Below are 26,087 nucleotides of genomic sequence, written 5' to 3' on the forward strand. Positions count from 1 at the left end.
ATTATCAAACATTAAACCATATGTCTTTAATTTAAAATTAAACACCACCCCCAAAGCATTATATATATAGGCACCAAAAAATTTTAAATAAAAAAAAATTGAGAACAAATTTAATCAATTTTTTTTAAACAACATAAAAGGCTTACGAATAATCAAAAATGATTGCAAATAATTTGAAAAATAAAATAAGACATTTTTTGACACACGTAAAACAAGGTTTAAATTAATTTTCTTAATGAAAGTATATAAAACTATATTTTTTTTGCATCATTTGTATGCTTATACATAATTGGAATTTATAAGGTTTATATTTATATTCAAAATATTAGAATTTTTTTTGATTATTAATAAATGTAACAAATGAACAAATCTTAAAAAATCCTCTAAAATATCAATTTCTATTGTAAATATAAATTATTGCATATATGCACCAATTGTTTTATTATATATTTTTTTTATTACACATTTTCAGAATATAAGACATTTAAAAAGTGTAGATTTAAATCGTAATACAATTTTTTTTTATGTTTATATATATGCATATACTGTATGGTATTATATAGATATTTTTTTTGATTATTATTATAAGGAATATTAATTATATTACTGATAAAAACATAAACTAGCCACATATTTTTTTTCGAAATTAATAAGTCCCTAAAATGTGTGTATTTAATTTAGTCAATGTCGGGTAGTATATTTTATATGGTATGAATAAATAATATAGAAGGTGTGTAAATATTAGCATATAGGTAGCTAAATGTGTAGCATTCAATAAATAATATAATGTATGTACATAATATTTCTTTCATAATATGTTAAACCTTCTATATTATTCTTAACTGTTCATAATTATTACTTCAATTTCTCCTTTTGAGAAATTAATTATACTTTAAGGAAAAAATATATATATGACTTGCAAGCTATTTTTGTAATAATAATATAAGATTATATCCTATGCTAAAAATGATTTAAAATAATGGGAACAATGAAAATTTATGAATGTCTTATCTTGTATAGCTATATACAAAAAAAAAATCTATAAAATATTTCTGAACAATAAATATTTATAGCGCAATTATTTTTTTTATAAAAAAAATAGTAATAACTAAATAATTAAAAAACAAAATTTATAATAATACAGCTGCAGTCTTATGAAATTGTTGTTGTTATGTAACTTTGTTTTTCGAAAAATAATATGAAAATAACTATTTTGGAACGTAACTATATAATTATTTAATAGTTGTCTATAATTTTATTAAATTTTTATTTATTTTTTGTGAAATTAAATATTTACTGTTTTTTCTTTATTTAACTCATTGTAATCTGTCTTTTTTTATATAATGTTTTTGTCATACTCTTATACGTTCAAATTATTGTAATTTATTACACACTGCATTAAGAATTTTTAAACGATAATTTCTTGGCATGCATGAGAAAACATTTAAACGACGCAATTATTATTTTAATTTGTATACTCCCAATAGATATATTTTTCTGCACACTACTTGATTTAATTTAATATATATATTAATTCCATTACTAACATTGTTGTGTTACTAGTGTCTCGACGTTATGAGAAAAAAAAGTGAACATCCCAGACTGCTAACGCCTCTTAGGAGGATACCTAAAAATAGAGGAATGGTTGTAAGAAACACTAGCGAAATAAACCCTTTATCTGAAAAGGAAATAAAAAATGTTATAGAAGTATATTCAGGGGCTAATAAAGCCTACTATGAAAATTATATAAAAAGTGAAATCACTAAAAAAAAAAAAAAAAAAAAAATTTTTAAAAAAAGTAAAAGTAAGAAATTTGATTCATTGAGTCTTAATCCATTAAATTATAGAAATAAAGATTTTGAAGAAAATAAAACGCTTTTACATTTACCAGGATCGAATGTGACTCCAAACTATACGATTCAGAGTCAAACAGTGCAATATGCAGTATCGTCAATGCCATATGAAACACTCCACAAATCTAATCCATTGTCGTGGGGATGCCAATATACCAATCATTATGAACTTCCAACGATTTGTTCCATTGTAAAATCAAAACATCCGATATATTCACAAGCGAATAATGGAAAAACTAAGCGAAAAATTTCAAAGAATAACAATAAAAAAAAAGGTGAAAAGAAGAAAAAAAATATTAACTTATTTGAAAAAACTGAAATGTATGCTAATAATGCCCAAATTAAGGAAGCTCCTACTTTCGGAAATTACATAGATGAATTTTCAGATTTTATAAACGATAAAAATCAAAAAAATGATTTCTTAGATGAGCATTGTAGTGATATTGATGCCATCAAAAAAAATAGTCAAGATTCAGAAAGAAGTAAAAATATTGTAGACAAGACATATATTTATTCTGATTTTTATCATGATTTAAAAAATTCTGATCTTAAAAATAATATAAATAATTACAATTTTACACTAAAAGGAAATGATGCTATTGCAGAAAATAATACCAGCTCTTCCAATATTACATATAAGGATCAAAATGACACACTTAATAGTAATAAAGAATTAAATGATGAAAATATTAAGAACCATAATAAGCTTAAGAATTTATCATCTAACAATCTTGTAGATAATAATTTGTCGAACTCTATACTACCTAAATTGAACGATTTAAATACATATATGGATAATCATAATGTTGAGAATAAATATTTTAATTATACTGTTGCAGATTGCTCAACTTATTCTAATAATACATATGATATGGAAAATTATAATGATAAAAAAGAGGATAATGTTGTAAATTCGCATAATATAGAGAAATATGATCATAATTACAACTGTAATGAAGCCCAAAACAAAAGTTCACCAAAAAAAATAGGTACAAAAGGATGCGAAACAATCACGAAAAATAAGAAACTTAATGATAACCATGTGTTAAAAAAAAAATCAAAAGAAACTGTTTTATCTAGTATACCTACTCACAATGAAATAAATAATGAGAGCAATAACAAAACGAATATTTGTGAATTAAATAAAAATATGAATGTTAAGAAAAAAAAACAAAAAAATAGCAAATTAAAAAAGAGTAATTTCATAAAAAATAATTTAGATAATGAAGAAAATATATCAAATGAATGCTCATATAACAAATGTAAGCAAAATTCTAAAGAACAGTCTTCAAAACCGAAAAAAAAAAATTCAAAAATGAATAAATTACAAAATGGCTATCCACATAATACTAATTTGAATAATGAGACATTTAATTCTATGGTAAAATGCCAAGTAAATAACAATTCGAATATTCATCAAAATGCTATCTCCATGGATCAGAATTTAGAATCTAAGAATACTATTTATGATTTTGCAAAAAATCATCAAAAAGATTTATGTAAAATAGAGAACTTTCCTAATGAGCATTTTCCCACAAATAACAAAGTAGACAATATTATGCATAAAAGCATTCCAATAAATGGCATAGAAATAATAAATGGGAATGAAATTAATGCAAATGCGCCACCAACTTGTGTATATATCGTTCAGGACGAGAATAATAAAACAAAACTTGATATACACAACATGAATAATAAGATACCTGATGGAAACGAAAAGAACCCTACATTAGATAATTATAATTTATACAATCATGAATATAGTAAAAGAATATGCCAAACCTCCCCTATACCAAAAAATAACCAAAGTTATATATTTAAAGATTATAATACACCGGTATTGGTAAATCCCATTTCGAATAAACAACCCCAAACAGCTCCAATACCTTCTGAACTGAACAGAATCCTCCCTCCAATATCTATAATACCACTACAAACACATGCGATGCATACAAGCCCACAAATTACAAGTGAAACTACACAATTATCTGTATCACCTATTCGACTTCCAATGACACAAACACTTACGCATATTATACCGCAAGCACTTACTCATGTAACACCTACTCAAATTCCAGTGTCACAGACCCTTCCTCCTATGACGCAGACACAAATATCGTTAACACAAGGACAAGCATACATGACACCATCTAGCGCTTCTAATGGAAATAACAACTTTAAAATAATAAGGGATTTATCTTCCCAAATTTATGCCAAACCTGCTCCTCTATCAGCTCCCTTTATAGAAAAACCTATTATTATAGATAATACCTCATTAATGTGCGCATATCCAAATACAGAACATCTTAACATTGATAAAACCTCAAACCTGATTGATTTATCAAAAAGGCTACCAGAATTTAAAAATAATAATACTGAGAATAGTTCATATCTTTTCCAAAATAATGGGCAATATAATGTAGATAATTGTTTTATAAAATCGATTACTCCAAATATTAATGCATCTTATAATAACAAAATAGAAAATAATATTTATGATTTAAAAAATAGACAATATCCCGATAACGTAAATACAATATTTATAAACAATAATAATGATATTATTGATAATAAAAATATTAATAATAATAAAAACAGTATATATGTAGATATGGTTAAAACTGATGGCATGGGGATGAACTTTGTAAAATTAGATCAGGTGTCACCAAAACGGATTAATGGATATATAAATGAACATAATACAAGTGTAAAAAATGAGAATTCAAATATGCGTTATATAAACATATATCCACATAGTAAGAGTGAAAATATTAGTTGTAATATTATAAATTCAGATGATAATTTAAATCGCGGGGTAGGTACTGTTGATATTTTTCAACATAATAATTCTCAGCAAACAATCAATAAAAATTGTGCGAATAAGTTGAGTTTAGGAGAAGTGATTAAAAATTCGAATAATAAAATGTTAAATTTACAAAATAAAGAATTAATGAACATTTTGAATGATAGTAAAAATGATAAACCAGACAATAATAGAAGCAATATATTAAATATTCAAAATGAAAAAAATCCTCAAAATATTTTAGAAGACACAAGAAATTCATTTTCGTGTATGAGTGTAAATCCTAATTATATGAACAATGGAATTATAAGGAATACTGATCAATTAATACAAAACAATTCAGATGCATTAAGCCATTTAAACTAGTATATCCCTTCCCGATTGGCAATCAAATAAGTAGAAAGAATCACGGGAAGGGGGAAAATGAAAAATCATATATTATGAATACAATAAATAATTTACAAATTATTCATGATACAACAGATAAATTAAAAAATACAATCGAAATGAAATTACATAATGATAATTATATTAATGAGGGTTTTCGAAAAAGCATTGGAAATTATCAAGTTCATTATATGCCTTCAAATCAACAGAACGAAACTATTAACTATAGTAAAAATAGTAAAGATATAGGTGGGAACATCATAATTATAAATGAGAAAATTGAAAAATTTTGTACCAACACCAAACATATTTTAACAGGCTATAATAATATCATTGGTATTAGAAATATGGAAAAATCTATTGAGCGTCTTAACAATAATAATTATATTGAGAATACTGAAAAGGGTATCATGAATATGCATAATATAAATTACACTTTTAGTAGCACTGACAATGATAAAAATTCTTTTGGTGATTGTCTTGGCAAAATTTGTAAAAACCAGGATAAAATGAACGAAGAAAATAATGATCACTATAATAAAAAAAGTAATATTACCATTATAGATAATAAGAAAGATGATAGTAATGTCGATATTAGTGATAATAATTATAACGAACAAAATAATAAATGCTTACATAAAACTAATAGTAACACATTTATGGTGCTCCACAATGACAATGGTGAAGAAATTTGCAAAAATGTATACGAACAAAAAAACGATGAACATGATATAGAAATTAGTTCTGCTTCATCCAACAAAGACAATAAAATATATATGCCTGAAGAATGCAAAAGGAATACAATTGCAATTAACTATAAAGAAAGGTTATTAAAAAATGAGATTGCAACAAAACAAAAGGCTGAAAAAATATTGAGCAATGAAATAATTTCTACAAACTCTGATGATAATAAAAATAAAAGCATAAAATGTCATGAAGAAAACAAAAAAAAGAATTATACTAAATTAGATCACTGTTTAAAAATAAAATCATGTTTAGATAATAAAAATTTGATTGTGTGTGGAAATTTTAAAATAAAAGATGATGGTATAAAAAATATAGACTCGACGACTGAAGATAGTACCCAGGAACATGATGGAATTTTACACACTATAAAAAAAAATGTACACTGTTGCGAAAACTTTCAAATGATAAGTTCATCAAATAATTCCAGTTTAGAAAAAAGTTCAATAATTCAAACAAATACCACTGATGAGAAAATTGTAAATATAGTTAAAATAGCATATAAACAAAAAATAAAAGATAGTCATGATATAACACGCGAATCTTGTAATAATGAACATAGCGATCTATATATGTTAAGTACTCAAGAAAACAGTGATATAGAAAATAATATTTCCAATTATAGTTATTCATTGAATAAAAAAAATATCCATAATCCAAATGAAGGCGATGGGCATGAGCATAAAGAAATATATGATAATAAATCACTTATAGAAATGAAAAATCCTTTTAAAGATTCTCTAAATGTTCCTATGTCAAGATTAGCTAGTGATCAGATTTTTCACAAAAATAATAAATTACCATCGTTTAAAAATGAAAAAAAATTATGTAGTTCAGGTATATTAGAATTAAACCATAAAACAAATAGTGAAAATAATTTGTTATCTCGAAATATGTTATATAACCATAATAAAATATTCAATAATGTATTCCATCAAAACAAAAACTATAATATTGATGAATCAAGAAGAAATCAAAGAGATGATCAAATAAAAGATACATATTTCATTAAAATGTCAAAAATATTTTCTAACTCAAATGATGAATATACAAAATGGGCTTTAAAAGATGAACATATGGACAAGACCGAAAAAAAAGACAATCAAATTGATGATAGTGGTAATGATAAACAAATTAGCAATTTACCAAATGACCTAAAAGAAAATTATAATGATGTAGTAAAAAATGAAGAAATTAAATGCCATGTTGAAATATCATCGGATGCTTACAATAATTTAATAGATGGGTATAGTGAAAATATTCAAAATATAAGCACGATAAGAAAAGACAAAATGAATACAAAAGATGTAGATGAAAAGGATTGTGATAAATCCTATTTTTGTTGCCCTGTAAAAGAGAAGACACCAATTCCTAATTCTACAAATAAAGGGCTATTAAATACGATATTTCGAAAATTTACATTTAAGAAAAGTAATAAATTTATGACAAAATCAAAAAATAATTCTAACCATATACGAGAAAAATTGCCTAATAAGAATTATAATATCCCTAAAAAATCTTTGTCATTGCATCCATATTATTTTGGGTCTAAAGTAAAACCCAGTATATTACTTCAAAAGGCAACATTGAAAAATGAGAACAAAAAAGACAATAATTCCATACATAATATAAAAGCAAATTTTAATAAGTTAACATCACTTTATTCAGCAGATATAGATAAAAATATAATTAGAAACACTCAAAAAATACCACAAATATATAATAATAAACATGTGAATTTATATAAATATTGTGAAGCAGTAATACATAATAATAAAGGGAACCTCAATGTATTAAATAATACGGGCGAAATTCTTAAAACATACCCTAAGTGTGAATTAATATGTAGGATTCCCAATAAACAAATTAATTGTATTCATTATAAAAGGTTTCCAACCCCTAAGAGATTAATTACAACCCCACTGTAATAATGTCTTGCTCAAGTAAAATATATACAACAATGAAAAGGATAGAAATTATATATATAATGACAATAGCAGAAATATAAATATCATTTTAGGGACTATTTTGATAATTTTATTTTTATATTGATCATTTTTTATGTTATATGTTCTCTCTATTATATTTTTTTTAATATACTTGTCAAAAAAAATTGTACACATGAAAATGTTATGAGTTTCATCGTTTTCTTCTCATTAACAATTGCTAATTATTTAATAAAATTGTAAAAAAAATGACAAAAATAGGCAAAACGCCTAAATAATAATATGAATTATAACCCATAAATATGCACATAAAAAATGTATATAATATAATGTGTACGTACAGATGAAAAAAAATATAGAAAGTATACTCCTCATAAAAATGGCAGAACAAAAATAAATTGAAATATAATAAAATGAAAAACTTAAGGTGTCTATATAAAGAATATATGTTTTAAAATATGTTTGTCTTTTTAAATGGCTTATTATTAATTAAAAAAACGAAATAAAATATAAACGATATATATATTGACTATCTTTATTAACAATAAAAGAACAAATTATTAGTAAAATGAATTGTATAGAAGCTAAAACAGATTTTTGTTTTCATAACAATTATAATAATATCCCTCCTAATAAATGTTATGATGATAATAACAGAAAAACTAATGAATATGGTTATTATCCCGGTTTTTATGTGCAAAATAAATTAAAATCTGAAATGTTAAATACAAATAATCGTTTGAATTATAATGAAAAAATAAAGGGGAAAAAAATAGGGTCCTACCCCGATTATGCATATACCCACCATAATATAAAACCTTTTTATCTAAATATGCCTGATCCTAATAAGTATATACTACATAATGATAAATATAGAAATACATTAAATCCTGAATATCCGTTTTCACTTAACTATAAGGAAACTAATATAAACAGAAATAGATCCCCGTTTCAATTTGATCATATTAGAAGAAATAGAAATGAATGTTGTAAAAATAATAAAATCGAAACACCAGATAAATGCTGTAAAATAGTGTGTGAGAATAAAAAAAATGATTACTATGATCCGTCTGATAATAATTGTAATATATCAGAAAGTGATAATGAGAATAACACTATAATAAATATTACAACTATGAATGGAATGGATGAAATCGATTACAATAGAAGTGATTATAGTGAAGAAAATCATAGTGAATGTAGTGAATCCTCTGCTTATAGTTTGAAAAAAACGAGAAAACCTAAAAAATTGTTTATGGGTAAATATTTTTTTTCAGAAATAAAAGATAGCTTTTCACCATGTTGGATTAGTAATAGGATGCATAACCAAGTTTCCAACGATTCAAATTATTCGAATTTTTATAATGGGACAAGACGTTTAAAGGGTGATGGCCAAGGAAAGCCAGAAATTATAGTTCGATTTCCATGAAAAAGCAATGAAGGGAATATATAATTTACTTTAAATCTATGCATCAAATAATAAATAAAAATTTATATCTTTTTTTATATACATGCACATATGTTGTTATTTGGTTTGGCTTGTGTATTAAGAAGAAATTTCTTATGTTATTATAATTACCATTAGAATAAATTTTGTCTTTATTATTATATATTTTATGAATACATTGAATAAGCTAGAGTGTTCCATTTAACCAGACTTTATATGATTTTATTTTAATTAAAATGTTTATCTGTTTCCTACTTTTTTTTTTTTTACTTTTTTTTTAAGGAAACTCTCATAAACGATTTTAGGTATTTTGAAATTATTATTTTAGAGAATGCCAAAAAATGCTACCACATTTTGAGTACTCATTAAAATTTGAGATATAAGTATATAGGTTTGTTCTAATTTTTTAACTAAGGGTGAGTTGATAAAAATAGATAGAAGCAAATTGCTAAGCGTCTATTTGTTTATCCCCCTTTCGAGGGCGACAAAATATGTTTTATCGATAATTTCGATAAGATTAATTACTAAAAAAATGTGAATAAAATTGTTTTACAAAAAAAATGGAATAGCAAAATTGGGTAACAAAATGCGGTGTACATATTTATGCAGTAAGGTTAGGACTAGTAAGTTCGTCATATATTTTTTGTGAGTCCTTAAAAATATTATTATAAAAATCATTTAACTGTATATTTTGATTATTTTTAATTAAATCGGAGCATGTTTGGAATAGTTCCAAAAATTGCATTTGGCAGTTTACCACATTTTCTGCAATATTTTGGTCATTATCTTTTGTCTTATATTTTTTTAAATTATTTTTCTTAATTAATTCTTTTATACTAATTAAAATATTTAATATAGTATATCTATTTTTTAGCATTTGTAAAACATTCGAATTATAATTATCTAAGTTTATTTTTACACCTTTTTTATATAAATTTATTAATTCTTCTGAAGTTAGATTTTTCAACTTTTTATGTTTCAAAAGACTTTTTATATTTTCAATAAAACTCTTTCTTTCTTTAATAATTTTAGAAACATTTAATTTCATATCTTTAATATGGCTTAACTCAGTAAAGCTATCAATTTGTTTTACTAGGTTTATTATATCATGTGTGCGAATAGTTGGGGGTATGATTTTTAGGGTTTCATGTTTATTTTCATTTTCTACATCTTTTAGAAGTGTGAATAAAATTCCATCGTCTAGTAAGTATGATAAGATATTATTTTTTTCACTTTCTGTTTTTGCATGTTCCAATTCTTCTAAATGAGAATAATTATATTTTATAATATGATCAATATTGTGAATGCTACCATAAAATTTGTTAAAATATGGAAATATATTTTCGGATAATTGTAGTTCTGCATCCATTTTTAGTTTCAAAACATCCATTTTATTTTTTAAATTGTAAAAAGATTTAATGTTGTCTATAATTTTTCTTATTTCATTTGGGTATGTAAATAAATGAGAAAATTCCTCGGAATGTGTATCCTCACAATTTTCATTTTGGCTATTTTTATTGCTCTCCATTTCTTCATTACACTCATTTGAAATGTTTTTTTCATATTTTTCAATTTCATCAAAAACTAAGTAATTTTTTTTTTTTTGTATCGATTCAAATATTTCTATAAACGTTTTCAAATATACTTTGTTTTTACCACCTTCAAAATATTTAAAAGATATATAGTTGAATAATTTTTCCATATCATATAATTGTTTTTGTGAAAAAGTTGACGACAATATATCAAAAAGTTCATCTTTATATAAATACATATCTTCCGTATTTTCAAGTGGAATATTTTCACTGGTTAAGGGACCATTCTCATGTTGAGTACTAATATTGAAGCTTTTAGAAATAGACAATTTATTGTCATCCCCTTTTGTCAAATTAATTTTTCTTTTTCTCAAAAAATTATTAAATATTCCTTCATAATTTGTGCGAAAATATAACTGTAGTTCATTTTTTAAACCAAAAATATTTTGGGAAATTATTTCTTTTTTTATATCTAAAGTTACATTTTTTTTTAAATCCTCAAAATGGATTTTATTATATTTAAGATATTTTTTTATTTCCGTTTCAAATTCATCATTTGGTGTATCATTTTTTAATATCACATCCGAAGAAAAATTTAAGTGGACACTTAAAATTATTTCAGACAAATCATTATTATATGGTTTTTCCAATGAGTTTTTTTTTATTTCATTTATTTTTGTAGTTAAAATATTGGGCATTTCGCTTTGTTTTTTTTTTTCATAAATTTGATCATTTTTTCTTATCTTTATATATAGATAATATGGCTCTTTTGAATCTATTTCTAGGTGTTTAATAAAAACACATTTTTTTTTTCCTCTTTTTCCACTACTAAATATTTTAACCCGCTTGTAACTATTTATAAGTGAATCTAAACTTGTGTAATTGGAATTGGGTAAATTTTGATTTTGTATATCCAAAACTTTTTTATCATTGTTATTTTTATGTGCATTTTCCGTTTCGTTTTCTTTAGGAACTGTATTTATAGGTAATTCGTTTTTTTTATATTTATAAATTTTGACTATGAAATATTTGAACATATTAACATTTTTTAATTCCACAAATATGCTTCCATAAGAAAAAGAGCTTTTATCATTTATTTTTATTTTTTTTATCACTGTAAATGTTTTTGCCGTATTACTATTACAATCAACTAATGAAGATCTTTTTTTCTCACTATATGTGCCCACTTTATTTTTAGATGGCTTTAAATTTGTGTGTTCTTTTTGTTCAAATGTATTGTCCGATATATTATGTTCATTTTTATAGGTTTTGTCATTTTTCTTTTCATAATTATTATGTTTGCTTTCTTTTTCTTTTTTTTTATTTCCTTTTACTTCCTTCAATTCATGGAAATTATTATTTATAGGATCGTTGTAATAGCTAAATGCATAGCGATTACAAAAAGACGGAACTTCATTAATAGTTAAAATTTCAGTATGCTCAGATTTTTCAGAATTTTCTTTATTTGGTAATGCAGCAATTATTTGAAGCACCATATTTTGATCAATTATTTTTTCTACATTTTTTAAAGCTATCAAAAATAAATAATTATATTCTTCTGATTTCTCATTTAGTTTTTCCTCATCATATGGCATATCATGAAACATGGCAAATTTGAAAATAATATTTTTTAAAGACATTTTGGAAAACTTTCCAATTATGATTGGGTTATAACTATCTTGCTCATTTATTGCTACTGAACTTTTTTTTCGCTTTTCACTATGATTTTTACTTATTTTGCATACATATATGTCTAAATAGGATAACATTTTTATATTGTTTATTTTTTGAATTAAATAATAAAAAGGAATATTTTCTTTTTCTTTTTCTCTAGATATGGTTACAATAAATTTTAGTAATATTTTATTTGAATTTTCTTTTTTTAAATTTATGTTTTTAATAAATGAATTTATTTTCATTTTCATTTGTTTTTCAAGAAATTCTTCTAGAAGAAAAAAAGAACAATTAATGGATTTACTTTCACACATAATTTCCTCATCCTTATTTTCTTTTTCATTTTTTATAACTTTATTTATTTTTTCGTTTACCCACTCAATTGTTAGGTTACTTTTGATTGGATCCTTAATATATATAAAAAAAAAATGTTCCTTATTTTCTTTAAGAGATATAGATTTTTTTTCTATTTTACTTTGAAAAAAAATGGAATCATAAAGATTAGAATTGAATATATTACAAATGTAATTATTTATATAGGAAGAAAATAAGACATTGTTATCGTTACAATTTTCTTTGTAAATACATTCCCCAATTTGTTTTATAAAACATTCAGAACTTAAAACATCTTCTTGAGATATTAAATTTTTTTTACAAATTTTTATATTTTGTTCACATTTATTAAAGCTATTAATGGAATTCATGAAATCATTTAATAACATACTATTTCCCCCCTTTTTTATATCTCTTTCTAATAGTTTGTATTCATCTTTTTCTTTATGTGTAAAAAATGAAAGGTTGAAAAATTTATGCTTATTATTTAATGTACAATTATGATCCAACGCAATTTCTTCTGTTTTCTTTTCATTATCACAATTTGTATTATTTGTGGTGGTTTGAATTTTGTCATTTTTTTCACAACATATCGAAATAGAGCATATAAGAAGAAGAAAGAGATTGTTATTTATCTGTGTTTCATTTTCATTATATTTTAATTTCTTTTTTTTATTATCCTTTCCCTTTTCTTCATCTTTATATTTATCTATATTTTTTATTTTACTACTACCATTAAGCTGTGGCATACTTTTCATATACACATTAGTAGAAGAAAAACTAAAATGATTGTAGTATATATAGTTGTAAATTTTATTTGTTCGAAGAAATTTATTATCCAATTTTATTAAATAATAACTTGAATAACTTACATTGATAAATTTAAGAATCTTTTCGATATCTATTTCGCTAATCCATTTGCTAACGTCTTTTTGTGTCTGTTAATTTCATGGGAATATGACAAAAAAATATATAAAAAAAATGCATGAAAAGAACTAAAACAAACTTAGTCAAAATAAAAATACCTAATATTGTATATAACCATTTTTATGCCTAACTAAAAATATGATAACAATTGCCAGTTATATTTTACAACTATAAGTAATATACGATTTAAAATATATTTCCATTTTTTCATGGAATATTTTTGAGGCTTAAAATTACAACATTTGTTCGCAGTATATAATAAGTCTGAAATTACTATCTCATTTTTTATAGTGTGAAAAAAACTTACTTTTTTATGCTTTTTAGAATGTATATTCTTATCAATTTTAGGGCATGGTTGGTCAAAGTCGAGTAATATTTCTTTAAACAATTGAAGAACATCCTCTATATTTTGATTTATTATAATATTGTATTTTTGTTTATTTAAAATTATATTATTTTTTATATTATTAATAAAATCCGTTTTTTCATTAATATCGTTATTTTTTATTACATTTTGTCCATCATTAATTATAAATTTTTGCTGATGACTTTTGTCAGTACAATTTTCCAATGACTTACTTGAACAATTGTGTTGAAATTTATTTACTGGTATTAATTTGATATTGGAAATTATAATATCTCCTTGTTTATTAATATATTTATAACCTTTTAAAATTTTATCCTCTTGTTGTTTTTTCTTAATTATATAATCAGAATATTTTATATATTTATTAGGTTTAACATTTTCATAGGTTATAATAAAATATAAGTTATTTTCAAATGGGAATATTTGGAAAAAGTGTAAATTTTTTTGTTTTTTTATTTTTTTTAATCCTTGATCTGTGTCTTTGGATTTTTCTTCTTTGTCTATAATACATGTATCTTCCTTCGTAGTGATGGAATTTATATTTTTTTCAATTAATTTTCTATCTTTTTCATCTAGCTTTCTATTTTCAGCACCCTTGAAAGAGGAACTACTATTCATTGAAGAAAAGTGATAAGTATTTTTTATACTTTCTTTTTCTCTATCCCTATTTAATAAAACTATTTGAATTCTATTTTTATTATAATTATAAATCATATTATCATTTGAATTGAGAGTAATTGGAATATTACATGTCCATTTATAACCTGTTAGCATTTCAAATATATAAAGATGATATTCATAAAAATCAAAAAGACGAAATATTTTATATAATGCTTTGGTTAAAATGTATATCCAAATTTCTTTTTGATCATTTTTGGATTGACATGATAAAATATTGTTGTTTTTATCGTAAGGTAATTCTAAATCAACAAATACTAAAACCCAATTATTATTTATGTATAGTTTAACAAGATAATAATTTAATTTATTTATAAGTGGAAATCCATGAATTGTTTGTGGATAAATTAATTCATATAAATAATTTCCTTTTGGTATAATGACTTTGTTTTCATTTATTAAAGATATAGAAGAATATATATATTTTAAAAAATCTGTACCTTCATTATATTCTATATTTACATTTCTATTTACAAAATTTTCATAGCTTACTACTACTACGGGTGTTTTTTTTTGTTCATCATTTTTGTGAGACGAATAAAATTGTTCAAGACTTTTTTTGTTCATATTATCTAATTGTTTTTCATAACTATTTAAATAATTTTCTTCTTTTATCAAAATTTCTCTTTTCTTTTTTATATCACTATAATTGATATTTTGGTTATTTTTGCTACACCCATTTTTTTCACCCTCTTTTTCCCAATCACTTGTTTTTTGTGAATTATTTCCCTTTTCATTTTCTTTAGAAAAATAATTTATTTCTTTCCAATTATATATATATTTATCAAATTTTTTCTTCCTTTTATATTTTACTTTCACATCCTGATTATTATTTATTTTTTGGGTTTTATTATCTTCGTTGCATAAATTCACCACTTCACCGATTACATATTTTTTCCATAAATCAAAGACCTTTTCATTATTCTCATATATTTGTATTTTATTTTTTTTATTAAATATATATTCCATTTTATATTAATATTTATCGTTATTACGTCTGTGGATATTATTATTTTATTTTATTTTTTTCGTTTTTTTGTTTACCCAAATTTAAGTAAATTAATTTTTACGGAAATTATATTCCCTATTAATTCCGCGTTCGTTTCCCTCTCTTTCTTTTTTAATATTATTTTTTCGTTTAAAATATTTAATGACACAAATTATATTGTAATGGTTTCTTTTTTTTATTAATACTAAACAAAAAAGAGAGAAAGAAAAGGCTGTATTATAGGGAATAAATAAAAAAGGGCATACATAAATTTAATAAGATTGCTATGCAACCTTTTAAGTATGGAATGGAAATATGAAGAAAGACAAAAAAAATGTAGAAAATAGTTATTCATACATTTTTTAAAGTTATTAAATGATTAGGAACATATATTTCCTCTAAACTGATAAATATATATATGCATATTTTCCTAACACTCTTTATATAGTAAAGGGGAAAATGCATTACTAATTTCTTTTTTCATTCCCCAATTAAAAGTTTAAAATTTTGTCAAGGGGAATATACATAAAATATTTTATATATCACATAAATAGATAACAAAAAAAAAGAAAATGGCTAGAAATGTCGAAAAAGGAAGGTCTATGTTAAATCAATGGCTAAAGGCTAAAGAGCTAAATGATAAAAAAACATTTTTTAAAATTCCCAAAAATGTTAATGAAGTTGATGATTTGGAATCCGCCGTATCATAGTAAATAAAAACAAAAGAAAAAAATATAAAAAAGATAAAGAAAAATATTTACATAATAATAAAACAGGTTTATGACTTATATCGAAATATTGTATATAATTATAAGCCCTGTCTTTATATTTATTGCGTGTTATTATTTTTTTTAAATGCGCAAAAAATATATATGCATATTATATATAACATATTCATTATATGTGAATGTGCATATATCTATGTCATTTTGTTCCCTTCTTTTTATTTTCAGCCGTAAATCGATAATTAAAGAAATATGTAGCAAAATTAAGGAAATTCAAAATTTAAGTTTGGGAGACCAACATGTAAGAGAACTAAACGATCAAATAAACAAATTAATTTCAATCAAAAATAGATGGGAAATAAGGATTATAGAGGTAAAAATCGAAGAGCAGCGAAAACAAAATAAAATATATTCACCATTAAAATGTTATATATATATGTTGAAACTGTTTTTATGTGTGTGGCATGAAATTTGACTAATTTTATTTAAACCCTTTCCTTTTATATGAACACCTTTTTAGCTTGGAGGTCCAGACTATCAATCCGAATCGAATGCGTTAATTAATGCACACGGTATTATAAAAAATGTTACAAATTTTAGTCGGATTCTATATGTTGGCATTATTAGTTTCTTTTTTTTTTTTTATTGATGTCTAAATTGTTTACTTATTTTTCTCATTTTAGGTAGTGAATTAAAAGGAAATAATAATTATAAATATTTCGGCGCAGCGAAAAATTTGAAAGGAGTGAAGGAATTATTATTTAAAGAAAATGATGATCGGAAAAAACTTTTATTAAAAAGAAGGAAAGAAAAACGAAATTTAGATAAAATCGTAAATATACATTATTTTGGTTATTGCGATGAAGAAAATGAAATATTATTAAATGAAGAGTTAAAAATTCAAAAAAAACTAGAAAAAACAGATTTAGAAATAATAAAAAAAATAAATTATTAAAAAATTATTATTAATGCAAAACATGAATATAACAAAAATATAGGATATGCGATTAAATATCTTTGACTATTCATACGGAGAGCCTAATAAAAAAAAATATAAAATGCCAATATAGTTATACATACATATTTTTATATATAAGCATAAACATAAATAAAATCATAGTAATAGTCTAATGTAAAGATCTTGTCTATGCAATAAAATTAAGCTAGTCATTTTATAATCATTCATGTTTTATGAATAAGCAAATAATATATCTTACTGCTTCAAAAAATTTTGATGCCGTTAAGGCAGACCACAATATACAAAAAAATGAAATAGTATATCCTTTCTTTGACCTACAAAAAATAATTGTATCATTTATTATTTTATTGATACATTAATTTTAATTTCTCAATTTGTTTATGTTTTTCATAACTTTATATTTATTCTGCTCATGTGTTTTATTATATTTATTACATTTTTTTTTTTTAAAACTAATGTGTTATCACAATATCATTATATTTACCTTAAATTAATAAGAATAGAAATAAATGACAAAATAACTAACGGGAGTAAGGCATACCCAAGCATGCTTATTGTGCAATATAGATCTAAAGTTGCGTTCTGATGAAAAAAATCAAATAATAAAATTAAAACATGGCATCAAAAAATCGTCTTTATATTTTGTCGAACCATTTCATATATGATTATATCTTATTTCCATTTTCTATCCTTACTTGACTCATCACATTTAGCAATAAATACATACTCAGACTGCTAACAATTCCGATTAAATAAATATAACTAAATGATGCCTTCCCTACCTGTTAATCAATAATAATAATAATAATTTATTAAATCTTTTTGAATATAATTTTTTTTCATCATTTTAATGTATTTATATAGTATTTGTTATTTTTACCAATAATAAAATAAACCCTAAAGACAAAATAATAAGTAAAGGGCCTGTTAAATCAGAATTTTCAAATAAGGTATGGTCGATTCTGAAGTGAGAAAAAAAAAGTATATATGTGAAAATAATTTCTATACAAATAGCTATATGCACACATGGAAATGTTTTATTCATATGCTTATTTATATTCATAAAATATTGCTATATATGCTATAATTTCTAACTTATAAAAAGTAAAAACGGATTTCATTCGTTTTGAGATTAAATCGAAATTTATCCCAAGCTCTTCAAGTAATGGAGGTTCTTCTTCATCTTCCTCATCTTGATCATTTTCATTTTTATTTTCTGTTACATTTGTATTTGATTTATTAAAATTGTCAAAAAAACTACTATTACTTTTATTAATAGTATTATTCGAGAATGGTTTATTATTAAATGGGCTAGTAACTATTGTATTATTATTGTGATTGTTGAAATTGGTGGGGTTGTTAAAATTGTTAGGGTTGTTAAAATTGTTAGGGTTGTTAAAATTGTTAGGGTTGTTAAAATTGTTAGGGTTGTTAAAATTGTTGGGATTGTTAAAATTGCCGGGGTTGTTGAAATTATTGGGACTATTGAAATTGCTAAAATTGGTAGTAGTGCCCTCAAATGGGGCATTCAGGACTGTACTATCCGATTTTTGATAAGTATTTTCGTATATCTTTTTATTTATAAATGGATTAGTTACTTTATTATCAACATGATTATTATTTAATTCATCATTATCGTTTCTATTATTTGCCCTGTTTGTAACTTTCTGAGTATAGTAATTCATTTTCTTCTTTTTTATATCTAAATAATACTATTGACAATATCATACCTTTTTCAATAACAGAATATTTTGACATAACTTTGTTGTATTTATTATGTATATATACTTAAAAGTATATAATAATATATACATCCATTCATATACATGTATATATAACTAGACTAACATATCAAATAGTTGACGTTGACTTTTTTTTGTTTTTTATTGGTAAAAAATTATTAAAAAAATAATATATCAAATAAAGGACATTTTACAAATAAACCAAATACAAAAACATTTATGCATTAACGCATAAATATATAAATATATCATTACAAAAATTTTCAATATATTTTTTTAATTTAATTATGTATAATATACGTTTTTAATTTTCAAATTTGTATATATATTTTGGTTATTTTTTTACCTTCATACTATTTATATTTTTTTCTATTTTAACCAAAAATTATTTAACTATTTTTTAAGTTTTATATATATGTGTATTCAAGAGGGTAAATTACGTATTTCCATGTACAAGTTTGTATTTTAAACCATATGATAAATATATAATATATAATAATAATAATATATAATATTTTATGCGTATTAAATGCGGATTTTTATAAATACTACGCTATTCAAATTACGACAATCTTGCTTTTAAATAGAGATAAAATTAACAATTCCTTTTTGTTTATTTAAATTTTTAATAGATAAAATTTGCATTTTTATTCATGCATTTATAGATTTTTTTTTGCCTCATTATATATATGCAGATATATATTTTTAACTTTATTATTATACTGCAATACTGTATATATTTTACTTTGGTTATTTTATATTTTTACATTTTATTATTATTTTTTATTAATTTATTTTTTTTTCAAACTTTGAAATTTCAGAAGATTGCAGAATTTGTTTTTTATATACAAATTAAATTTCTTTTAAGAGTAGTAATATTTATTTCCCTTTATAAAGTTCATAACCCCAATACCTTATGCTACCTATTATATTACTGACTGTTTATTGAATTTGTTTCACAACTTTGGGGGGTACCCAATAATTTATATGTTTACAACATATCTATACATACCAATCAATACATAAATATCATATAGATATAATACCCATATTTTTGAACGAGTATTATTTTTTGTAAGATCTTTCAAAATCAATTTACCGAAAAATGTAGTTCAATTATATTAACTACTGGATATTAGTAAATTTTGTTAATAAAAACACTATTTATATGATAAATAAGATTGAAAAAAAACATAATTTTCAAAAATAGAGAAGCTTATAATATATTTAGATAAAAGGGAAAATGCGGAAAGATGATGAAAATTAGTAAAGATAAACGAAATATACGATATGAATATGAATTAGACAAATTAAAAAAAAGAAAAAAAGATAATATTTTAATTTTAAATATAATAAATAACAAGATAAATTATATTTGCTATATATTAAAAAGTGATTATAGAAATATATTAAATGACATAAATTATGAGAGTAAAAATTCAATAGAAACATGTTTTTATTATTCAAAAGCTTATATAACATTTTTACTTTTATATTACCCATATATTCATAATTATATAAAATGTTTAAGAAATAATAATTTAAGAATATATAAAAATTTTTATAAGCATATATTAAAATTGCCAAATAATTTTTATACATTAATATTCAAATTAAAAATACTAGATATAATAAAAGAAAATAAATGTTCATTAAATTCGAGTAATGATATAAATTATATAAATAAGAATACCCAAGAATTTGGTAGTAACACATTTTTTGAAAATACAAATAAAGGATATAGTAACAATAGTTACATTGATAATAATGTAGGAGGTGTAGCTAATTTTTATAAAAATTCGCCTTCATCTTCCCAACTTGTATTAAATACTCCAAATTTTTATGACAGCTTTTCAAAAAATAATTTTATAAAACTATTATTTTCCAGAATTTATAAAAAAAAATATCATAAACCAATAATAAAAATACTTGAGCTTATCTTATTTTATCACTCCTTACCGTCTTTTTCATTTTCACATAAATTTTTTCAAAAATATCATAACAAAAAAAGAAATAATGGAACAGATTGCAAGCAATATAAATTTAGTAAAAATAAACATTTTAAAAAATTATATTTCAAAACACCGTTTTTTAAGCATGTTATTATACCGACTGTCTATTTAAATGAGGATTGTAAAAATGTGGACATGTTAGTTAAAAAAAAACTTGTTAAAATAAAAAAAAAAAAAATAAGAAATAAAAAGAAAAAAAAAAAAAAAAATTTGGCAGCAAAGGTAGAAGAAGAGAATTCTGATGATTCATTAACAGAAAATACTGGAAGTGATATTAGTGAAAAAAGTTTAAGTTGTTTAAGTAATTCAGAAGATGAAAGGGAAGTGAATGAATTTTTAAAAAAAGAATTTAACTATGATATTAATCAAAATAAAAACAACAAACCTAATGATACTAACTCTTTTAACAATTATAATGGACAAGGTGAAGAAACAATATCAAATGATATTATAAATGATGATCAAATAAATGCTTCATCAGTTTTAGATTCTACACATAACGAAAATGTATATACGACCAAAATAAACCCTCAAAATGGAAATAATGATGAGGGGAAATTTTCACAAACAAATGATATATCTGATAATTTTATAAAATTTTTATATAATTATAAAAAAAACAATAAATCATTAAAAAATATAGAATTACTATATGGGAAATACGTACTTGATGATATACAAAATTTTATATTATATAGAAAAAGCAAAGAAGAATTTAATAATAACACTAAAAATAATAGCAATAATCAAAGAAAAAAAAAATATATTTATCAAGTTTGGAAAGATTTAATAAATTTTGATGATGCTGATGATAATAAAAATACTTTAATACATAAAGCTTGTTTAGTTTCAAATATAAATATAATATTTATTTTATTAAATTTAAATGTCAATCTAATTGTTTATAATGATAAATCAGAACTCCCTTTACACTGTACTATATATGGAACTAATAAATACATCTTCTTATTACTTCTTCACAATACTATTGAATATATATTTTTTTATTACATAAAATTGCTTGAGGATAAAAAAAATGAAAAGAAAAAAAAAACGATAAATAATCAAAATGGCAAAACAAGCACAGTTGGCAATTCTAATACCATGATAAATAATAATGAAGAAAGCGACGACAATCAAAATGGAGTGCAAAATATAAACGAAGTTAGTGATAAAACAGATATAACAAATAATGATATAGAAAATGATCAAAGTGCTATTCAAAATTCTCATATGAAGAATAAACAAAAAAATATATATTATATAAAAAATAATTTTTTCTACCACAAAAAGATAAATAATAAATTTGTTTGTACAATTGTAAAGTTATATTTAAGTTTATTTGTAAAAATTATTGAATTAGGAAATTATGAATTTTTAAAGATTATGTTTAATTATAATAAGCATATATTTTGTTATATATTACAAAACCAAGAAATGTTGCATTTTCTTTGCTCCTTTGCTCGTATGTATAATTCTCTAAATTTGTTTATTAAATTTTGTAATAACATTTTTTCTTTTGATATTGTTAAGGAAAATAAAAAAAATCCCAAAAAACGATCTAATACTGAGGCAGAATTTATTGAAGAGGAAAACGCTAGTAAAAAAATGAAGTCTGGCATAACTATTGATACAGATAATATCGAAACGGAGCAATTTGATTCTGTTTCTGTAAACATAAATGAAGGGGAGAATAAAAATAGTATAATAAAATTATCCCAAAATGGTGGAGGAAAAAAAAAAGATTTTATAAATAATTATGTGATAAAAAAACAAACAGATAAAAGAAATATGATAGAAATATTTTACTCACATGAATGTGCTAAACATATATTTGTCCCTGAACCAACTGATTATCCATATATGCGAAATCGAATTAAAAATAGCATACCCGAAAATTCAACAAGATTAGATGTTTTAATATCTAATAAACATGGAATATTAAAATTAAATACTTTTGTAAATTTTAAAATTAAAAAAATTCAAAGAAAAGCTACAGCATTAGATGTTTTAAGAGTGCATGATGTATCATATATAAAGATGTTGTTACAAAAAATGAAAAAATTAAATTACTACAATACTAATGATAAATTTGATAACTTTTTAGAACCTTCAAAAAAAAACATTAAAAATTATTTAGTATTGCCTGAATATTATAGTGAATCACCAAATAATGACAATATCCCAGATCATATCAAAATGTTAAAAAATAATAATATTATAAGTAGTATGTATGAAGGAAATCTAAGTAGTTCTACTAACCACAGGGATAATAATAATGGCCCATCTGATAATTGCATTGACAATTGTGAGGTTAAAAAAAGTGGCTATAATGGAGTGTATGAAAAAGAATTAGATAGTGGTATAAACAGTAGTAATAATATAACTGAGGGAAAAATATCGAGCTATAATAGTAGCAGCATAACTGCAATACAAAGCCCAGAAAAAAAATTGATCACCAAAAAATATAGCAGCAATAATAGTATTTTTAAAGAGAAATATGATAAACTAGTTTTAATAGATAGTGATACATTTGTTAATAAACATTCATTTAATTGTGCATTAAATGCAAGTGGTGTTGTTTTAAATGCTGTTGATTATATATCGTCAAAAAATTATAAAAAAAATAAAAAAAAAATATTTTGTGTAGTAAGACCACCAGGACATCATCTTGGGACATTTGGCGCAGCTCAATTTAATCAAACAGATGAAGATAAAGCAGCAGGTAGTCAAGGTTTTTGTTTAATAAATAATATTGCTATAGGTATATCATATGCAAAATATAAATATGAAAAATATGAAAGAATAGCAATAATAGATTTTGATGTACACCATGGGAATGGAACAGAACAAATTATAAGAAATATCGGATTAAAAAAAATAAAAATTAATGACTACATTGATATTTATAGTTGGAAAGGATGGAAAGATAAAAATGATAAGAAAAATATATTTTTTAGTTCTATACATGCATTTGATGGTTATTTTTATCCCGGAACAGGTTATGATACTGTTGAGTTAGAACCATATATAATAAATGTAACATTAAAAAAAAATATGGATGAAAATGATTTTTTACAGTTATTCCATAATAATATATTAATACATTTATACCATTTTAAGCCTGATCTATTATTTTTATCAGCTGGTTTTGATGGGCATAAATTAGATTATGTAAACAATGGATTTGTTAAGAAAAATACATCAACATATTTTTATCTAACTAATCTTATTCTTTCATTACAAAATAAATTACATTTTCCTATTATTAGTGTTTTAGAAGGTGGATATAATACATCAAATGATATGGCATCTGTTTTTAGCTTATCAGTCCTTGAACATAATTTATCTTTTTATTACAACGACATATCATTTTTATCACGTAGAAAAAAAAACAAATCGAAAACTAATATCATCGAAAAAAAATGTACAAAGAAAGGAAAGAAAAAAAATGTATTAAAATTTCCACATATATGTTTAGGAAAAAGCAAAATGGAAGACATGTTTAAAAATTATTTTTCCGTTTTTAAAGAAAAAACCAAAGAAACTGCAAATTTAAATTTAACAAATAAAGTAGTTGAATATCATAAATATATTAAAGAGTATGATCAAAAAGAAAATGAAATGAAAAAAAAAATGTCAAAATTTTTAAACAAAAATAAATTATATTTTCAAAATATCCTAAATGATACTAATTTACTTTCTACAAGTATAAATATAAAACTACCATTCGAATCATATTTTTATCAAGTTTTATCTCTTTTAAAAATCAAATTTAAAAATAAAAAATGTTTAAAAAAAAAAAAACAGTTATTGTCACAAGACGCTAATCGATATTTCTCTATTTTGAACAACCCTTCCGACATTCACAATTTAAAAGCTGCCTATATTCAACAGTAAGAATAAAAAAAAGACGCAATTGCGAGAAATATATATGAACTTGTTACCCATATTTTAAAACAGTTTTTTTTGTCATACACACCGTGTATATATATTTATATACCTTAACCCAATAAAAAAATGTTCTTTATAAATTTAGTTTGTATATAGATTGTTTCAATCAATCTTTACATAATGTGTTTAAAAAATATATGGATTATTTATATAACCCCTTTAAACATTTGAAACATTTTTTTCTTTTTTAAAACAATTTGTAGGCATCCCGATACAAAATTTGAGTTAAATAATTTATGGAATCACCTAAAAAATTAATTTTTTTATATTAATTAACCAATTAAAAATGGTAGATATATTTTTTTATCATTATTAACTACAATTACATAAAACATTTATGTGTATATATATGTTCACACTATATTTTGTTTATCATTACTAATCTGGTTTTATGATAATTTTTTTTATTATTTTATAATTATCTTATTTTAAGAAAAATAATACTAATGTTTTTAAATTGTACAACGGGAAATTTCACCTGGTAGTGTTATATATATAAATATATATTTTTTGTTTTGTTTCATTTTACTATTTGTTATGTGCGATATGTGCACGTTATTATCAATTTGTGTTAATTTTTAATTTCATTGCGTCTGTACTTTTTTAATATATTTTTTTCTTTGATTTGATTTTTATTCTCCATTTTTATTAAAAAGGCAGTTAGCTTCATTTTCCTTATATCCATATATATTTTCCTCATTTTTTTTATGCCAATTTTTGGTGTATATTAACTTATTTTATAATTAATTTCTACCACATTAAACTTGATATTTTCATTAATTAATTTTAATATTAAAAAAAAATATATTTATATTTTTCTAATTTTTTTTTTATCAATATTAATAACAATTTTGTGTCAAGAAGACTTTTTTTTTCCGTTTTTTTTTTCGCAATTTAATTGTTAGCTTTAGGTATGTATAATATATTTATATATATCTATAACCACATATGTATAATATTGTAATGATATATACACAAATAATTTTTAATTACACT

The 26,087-nt window shown here is 22.5% G+C and overlaps 7 protein-coding genes across 7 annotated transcripts; 5 read left to right on the forward strand and 2 right to left on the reverse strand.

Annotated features, from left to right (window-relative positions):
* Positions 1–1,575: 1,575 nt before the first annotated feature.
* On the forward strand, positions 1,576–5,022 carry PVVCY_1303730 (conserved Plasmodium protein, unknown function; the record flags this gene model as incomplete). The annotated part of the gene is made up of 1 exon (XM_008624046.1): positions 1,576–5,022. The coding sequence occupies one exon, from the start codon at positions 1,576–1,578 to the stop codon at positions 5,020–5,022; it is 3,447 nt and encodes a 1,148-aa protein (XP_008622268.1).
* A 74-nt stretch (positions 5,023–5,096) lies between these two features.
* Positions 5,097–7,715, forward strand: PVVCY_1303740 (conserved Plasmodium protein, unknown function; the record flags this gene model as incomplete). The annotated part of the gene is made up of 1 exon (XM_008624047.1): positions 5,097–7,715. The coding sequence occupies one exon, from the start codon at positions 5,097–5,099 to the stop codon at positions 7,713–7,715; it is 2,619 nt and encodes an 872-aa protein (XP_008622269.1).
* Positions 7,716–8,301: 586 nt separating this feature from the next.
* Positions 8,302–9,162, forward strand: PVVCY_1303750 (conserved Plasmodium protein, unknown function; the record flags this gene model as incomplete). Its single annotated transcript, XM_008624048.1, has 1 exon — positions 8,302–9,162. The coding sequence occupies one exon, from the start codon at positions 8,302–8,304 to the stop codon at positions 9,160–9,162; it is 861 nt and encodes a 286-aa protein (XP_008622270.1).
* Positions 9,163–9,781: 619 nt separating this feature from the next.
* Positions 9,782–15,660, reverse strand: PVVCY_1303760 (conserved Plasmodium protein, unknown function; the record flags this gene model as incomplete). Its single annotated transcript, XM_008624049.1, has 2 exons — positions 9,782–13,657; positions 13,954–15,660. 2 exons carry the CDS (start codon positions 15,658–15,660, stop codon positions 9,782–9,784), a joined length of 5,583 nt encoding a protein of 1,860 aa, XP_008622271.1.
* A 591-nt stretch (positions 15,661–16,251) lies between these two features.
* PVVCY_1303770 (pre-mRNA-splicing factor ISY1, putative) lies at positions 16,252–17,359 on the forward strand (the record flags this gene model as incomplete). The annotated part of the gene is made up of 4 exons (XM_008624050.1): positions 16,252–16,388; positions 16,633–16,777; positions 16,925–16,976; positions 17,088–17,359. The coding sequence occupies 4 exons, from the start codon at positions 16,252–16,254 to the stop codon at positions 17,357–17,359; spliced, it is 606 nt and encodes a 201-aa protein (XP_008622272.1).
* Positions 17,356–19,068, reverse strand: PVVCY_1303780 (Yip1 protein, putative protein transport protein YIP1, putative; the record flags this gene model as incomplete). The annotated part of the gene is made up of 6 exons (XM_037634763.1): positions 17,356–17,442; positions 17,622–17,697; positions 17,868–17,965; positions 18,079–18,165; positions 18,264–18,345; positions 18,479–19,068. 6 exons carry the CDS (start codon positions 19,066–19,068, stop codon positions 17,356–17,358), a joined length of 1,020 nt encoding a protein of 339 aa, XP_037490812.1.
* A 1,310-nt stretch (positions 19,069–20,378) lies between these two features.
* PVVCY_1303790 (histone deacetylase, putative) lies at positions 20,379–25,349 on the forward strand (the record flags this gene model as incomplete). The annotated part of the gene is made up of 2 exons (XM_008624052.2): positions 20,379–25,033; positions 25,295–25,349. The coding sequence occupies 2 exons, from the start codon at positions 20,379–20,381 to the stop codon at positions 25,347–25,349; spliced, it is 4,710 nt and encodes a 1,569-aa protein (XP_008622274.2).
* Between the last annotated feature and the right edge of the window lie 738 nt (positions 25,350–26,087).

Source organism: Plasmodium vinckei, assembly GCF_900681995.1.
Source record: "Plasmodium vinckei vinckei genome assembly, chromosome: PVVCY_13".
Lineage (NCBI taxonomy): Eukaryota > Apicomplexa > Aconoidasida > Haemosporida > Plasmodiidae > Plasmodium > Plasmodium vinckei.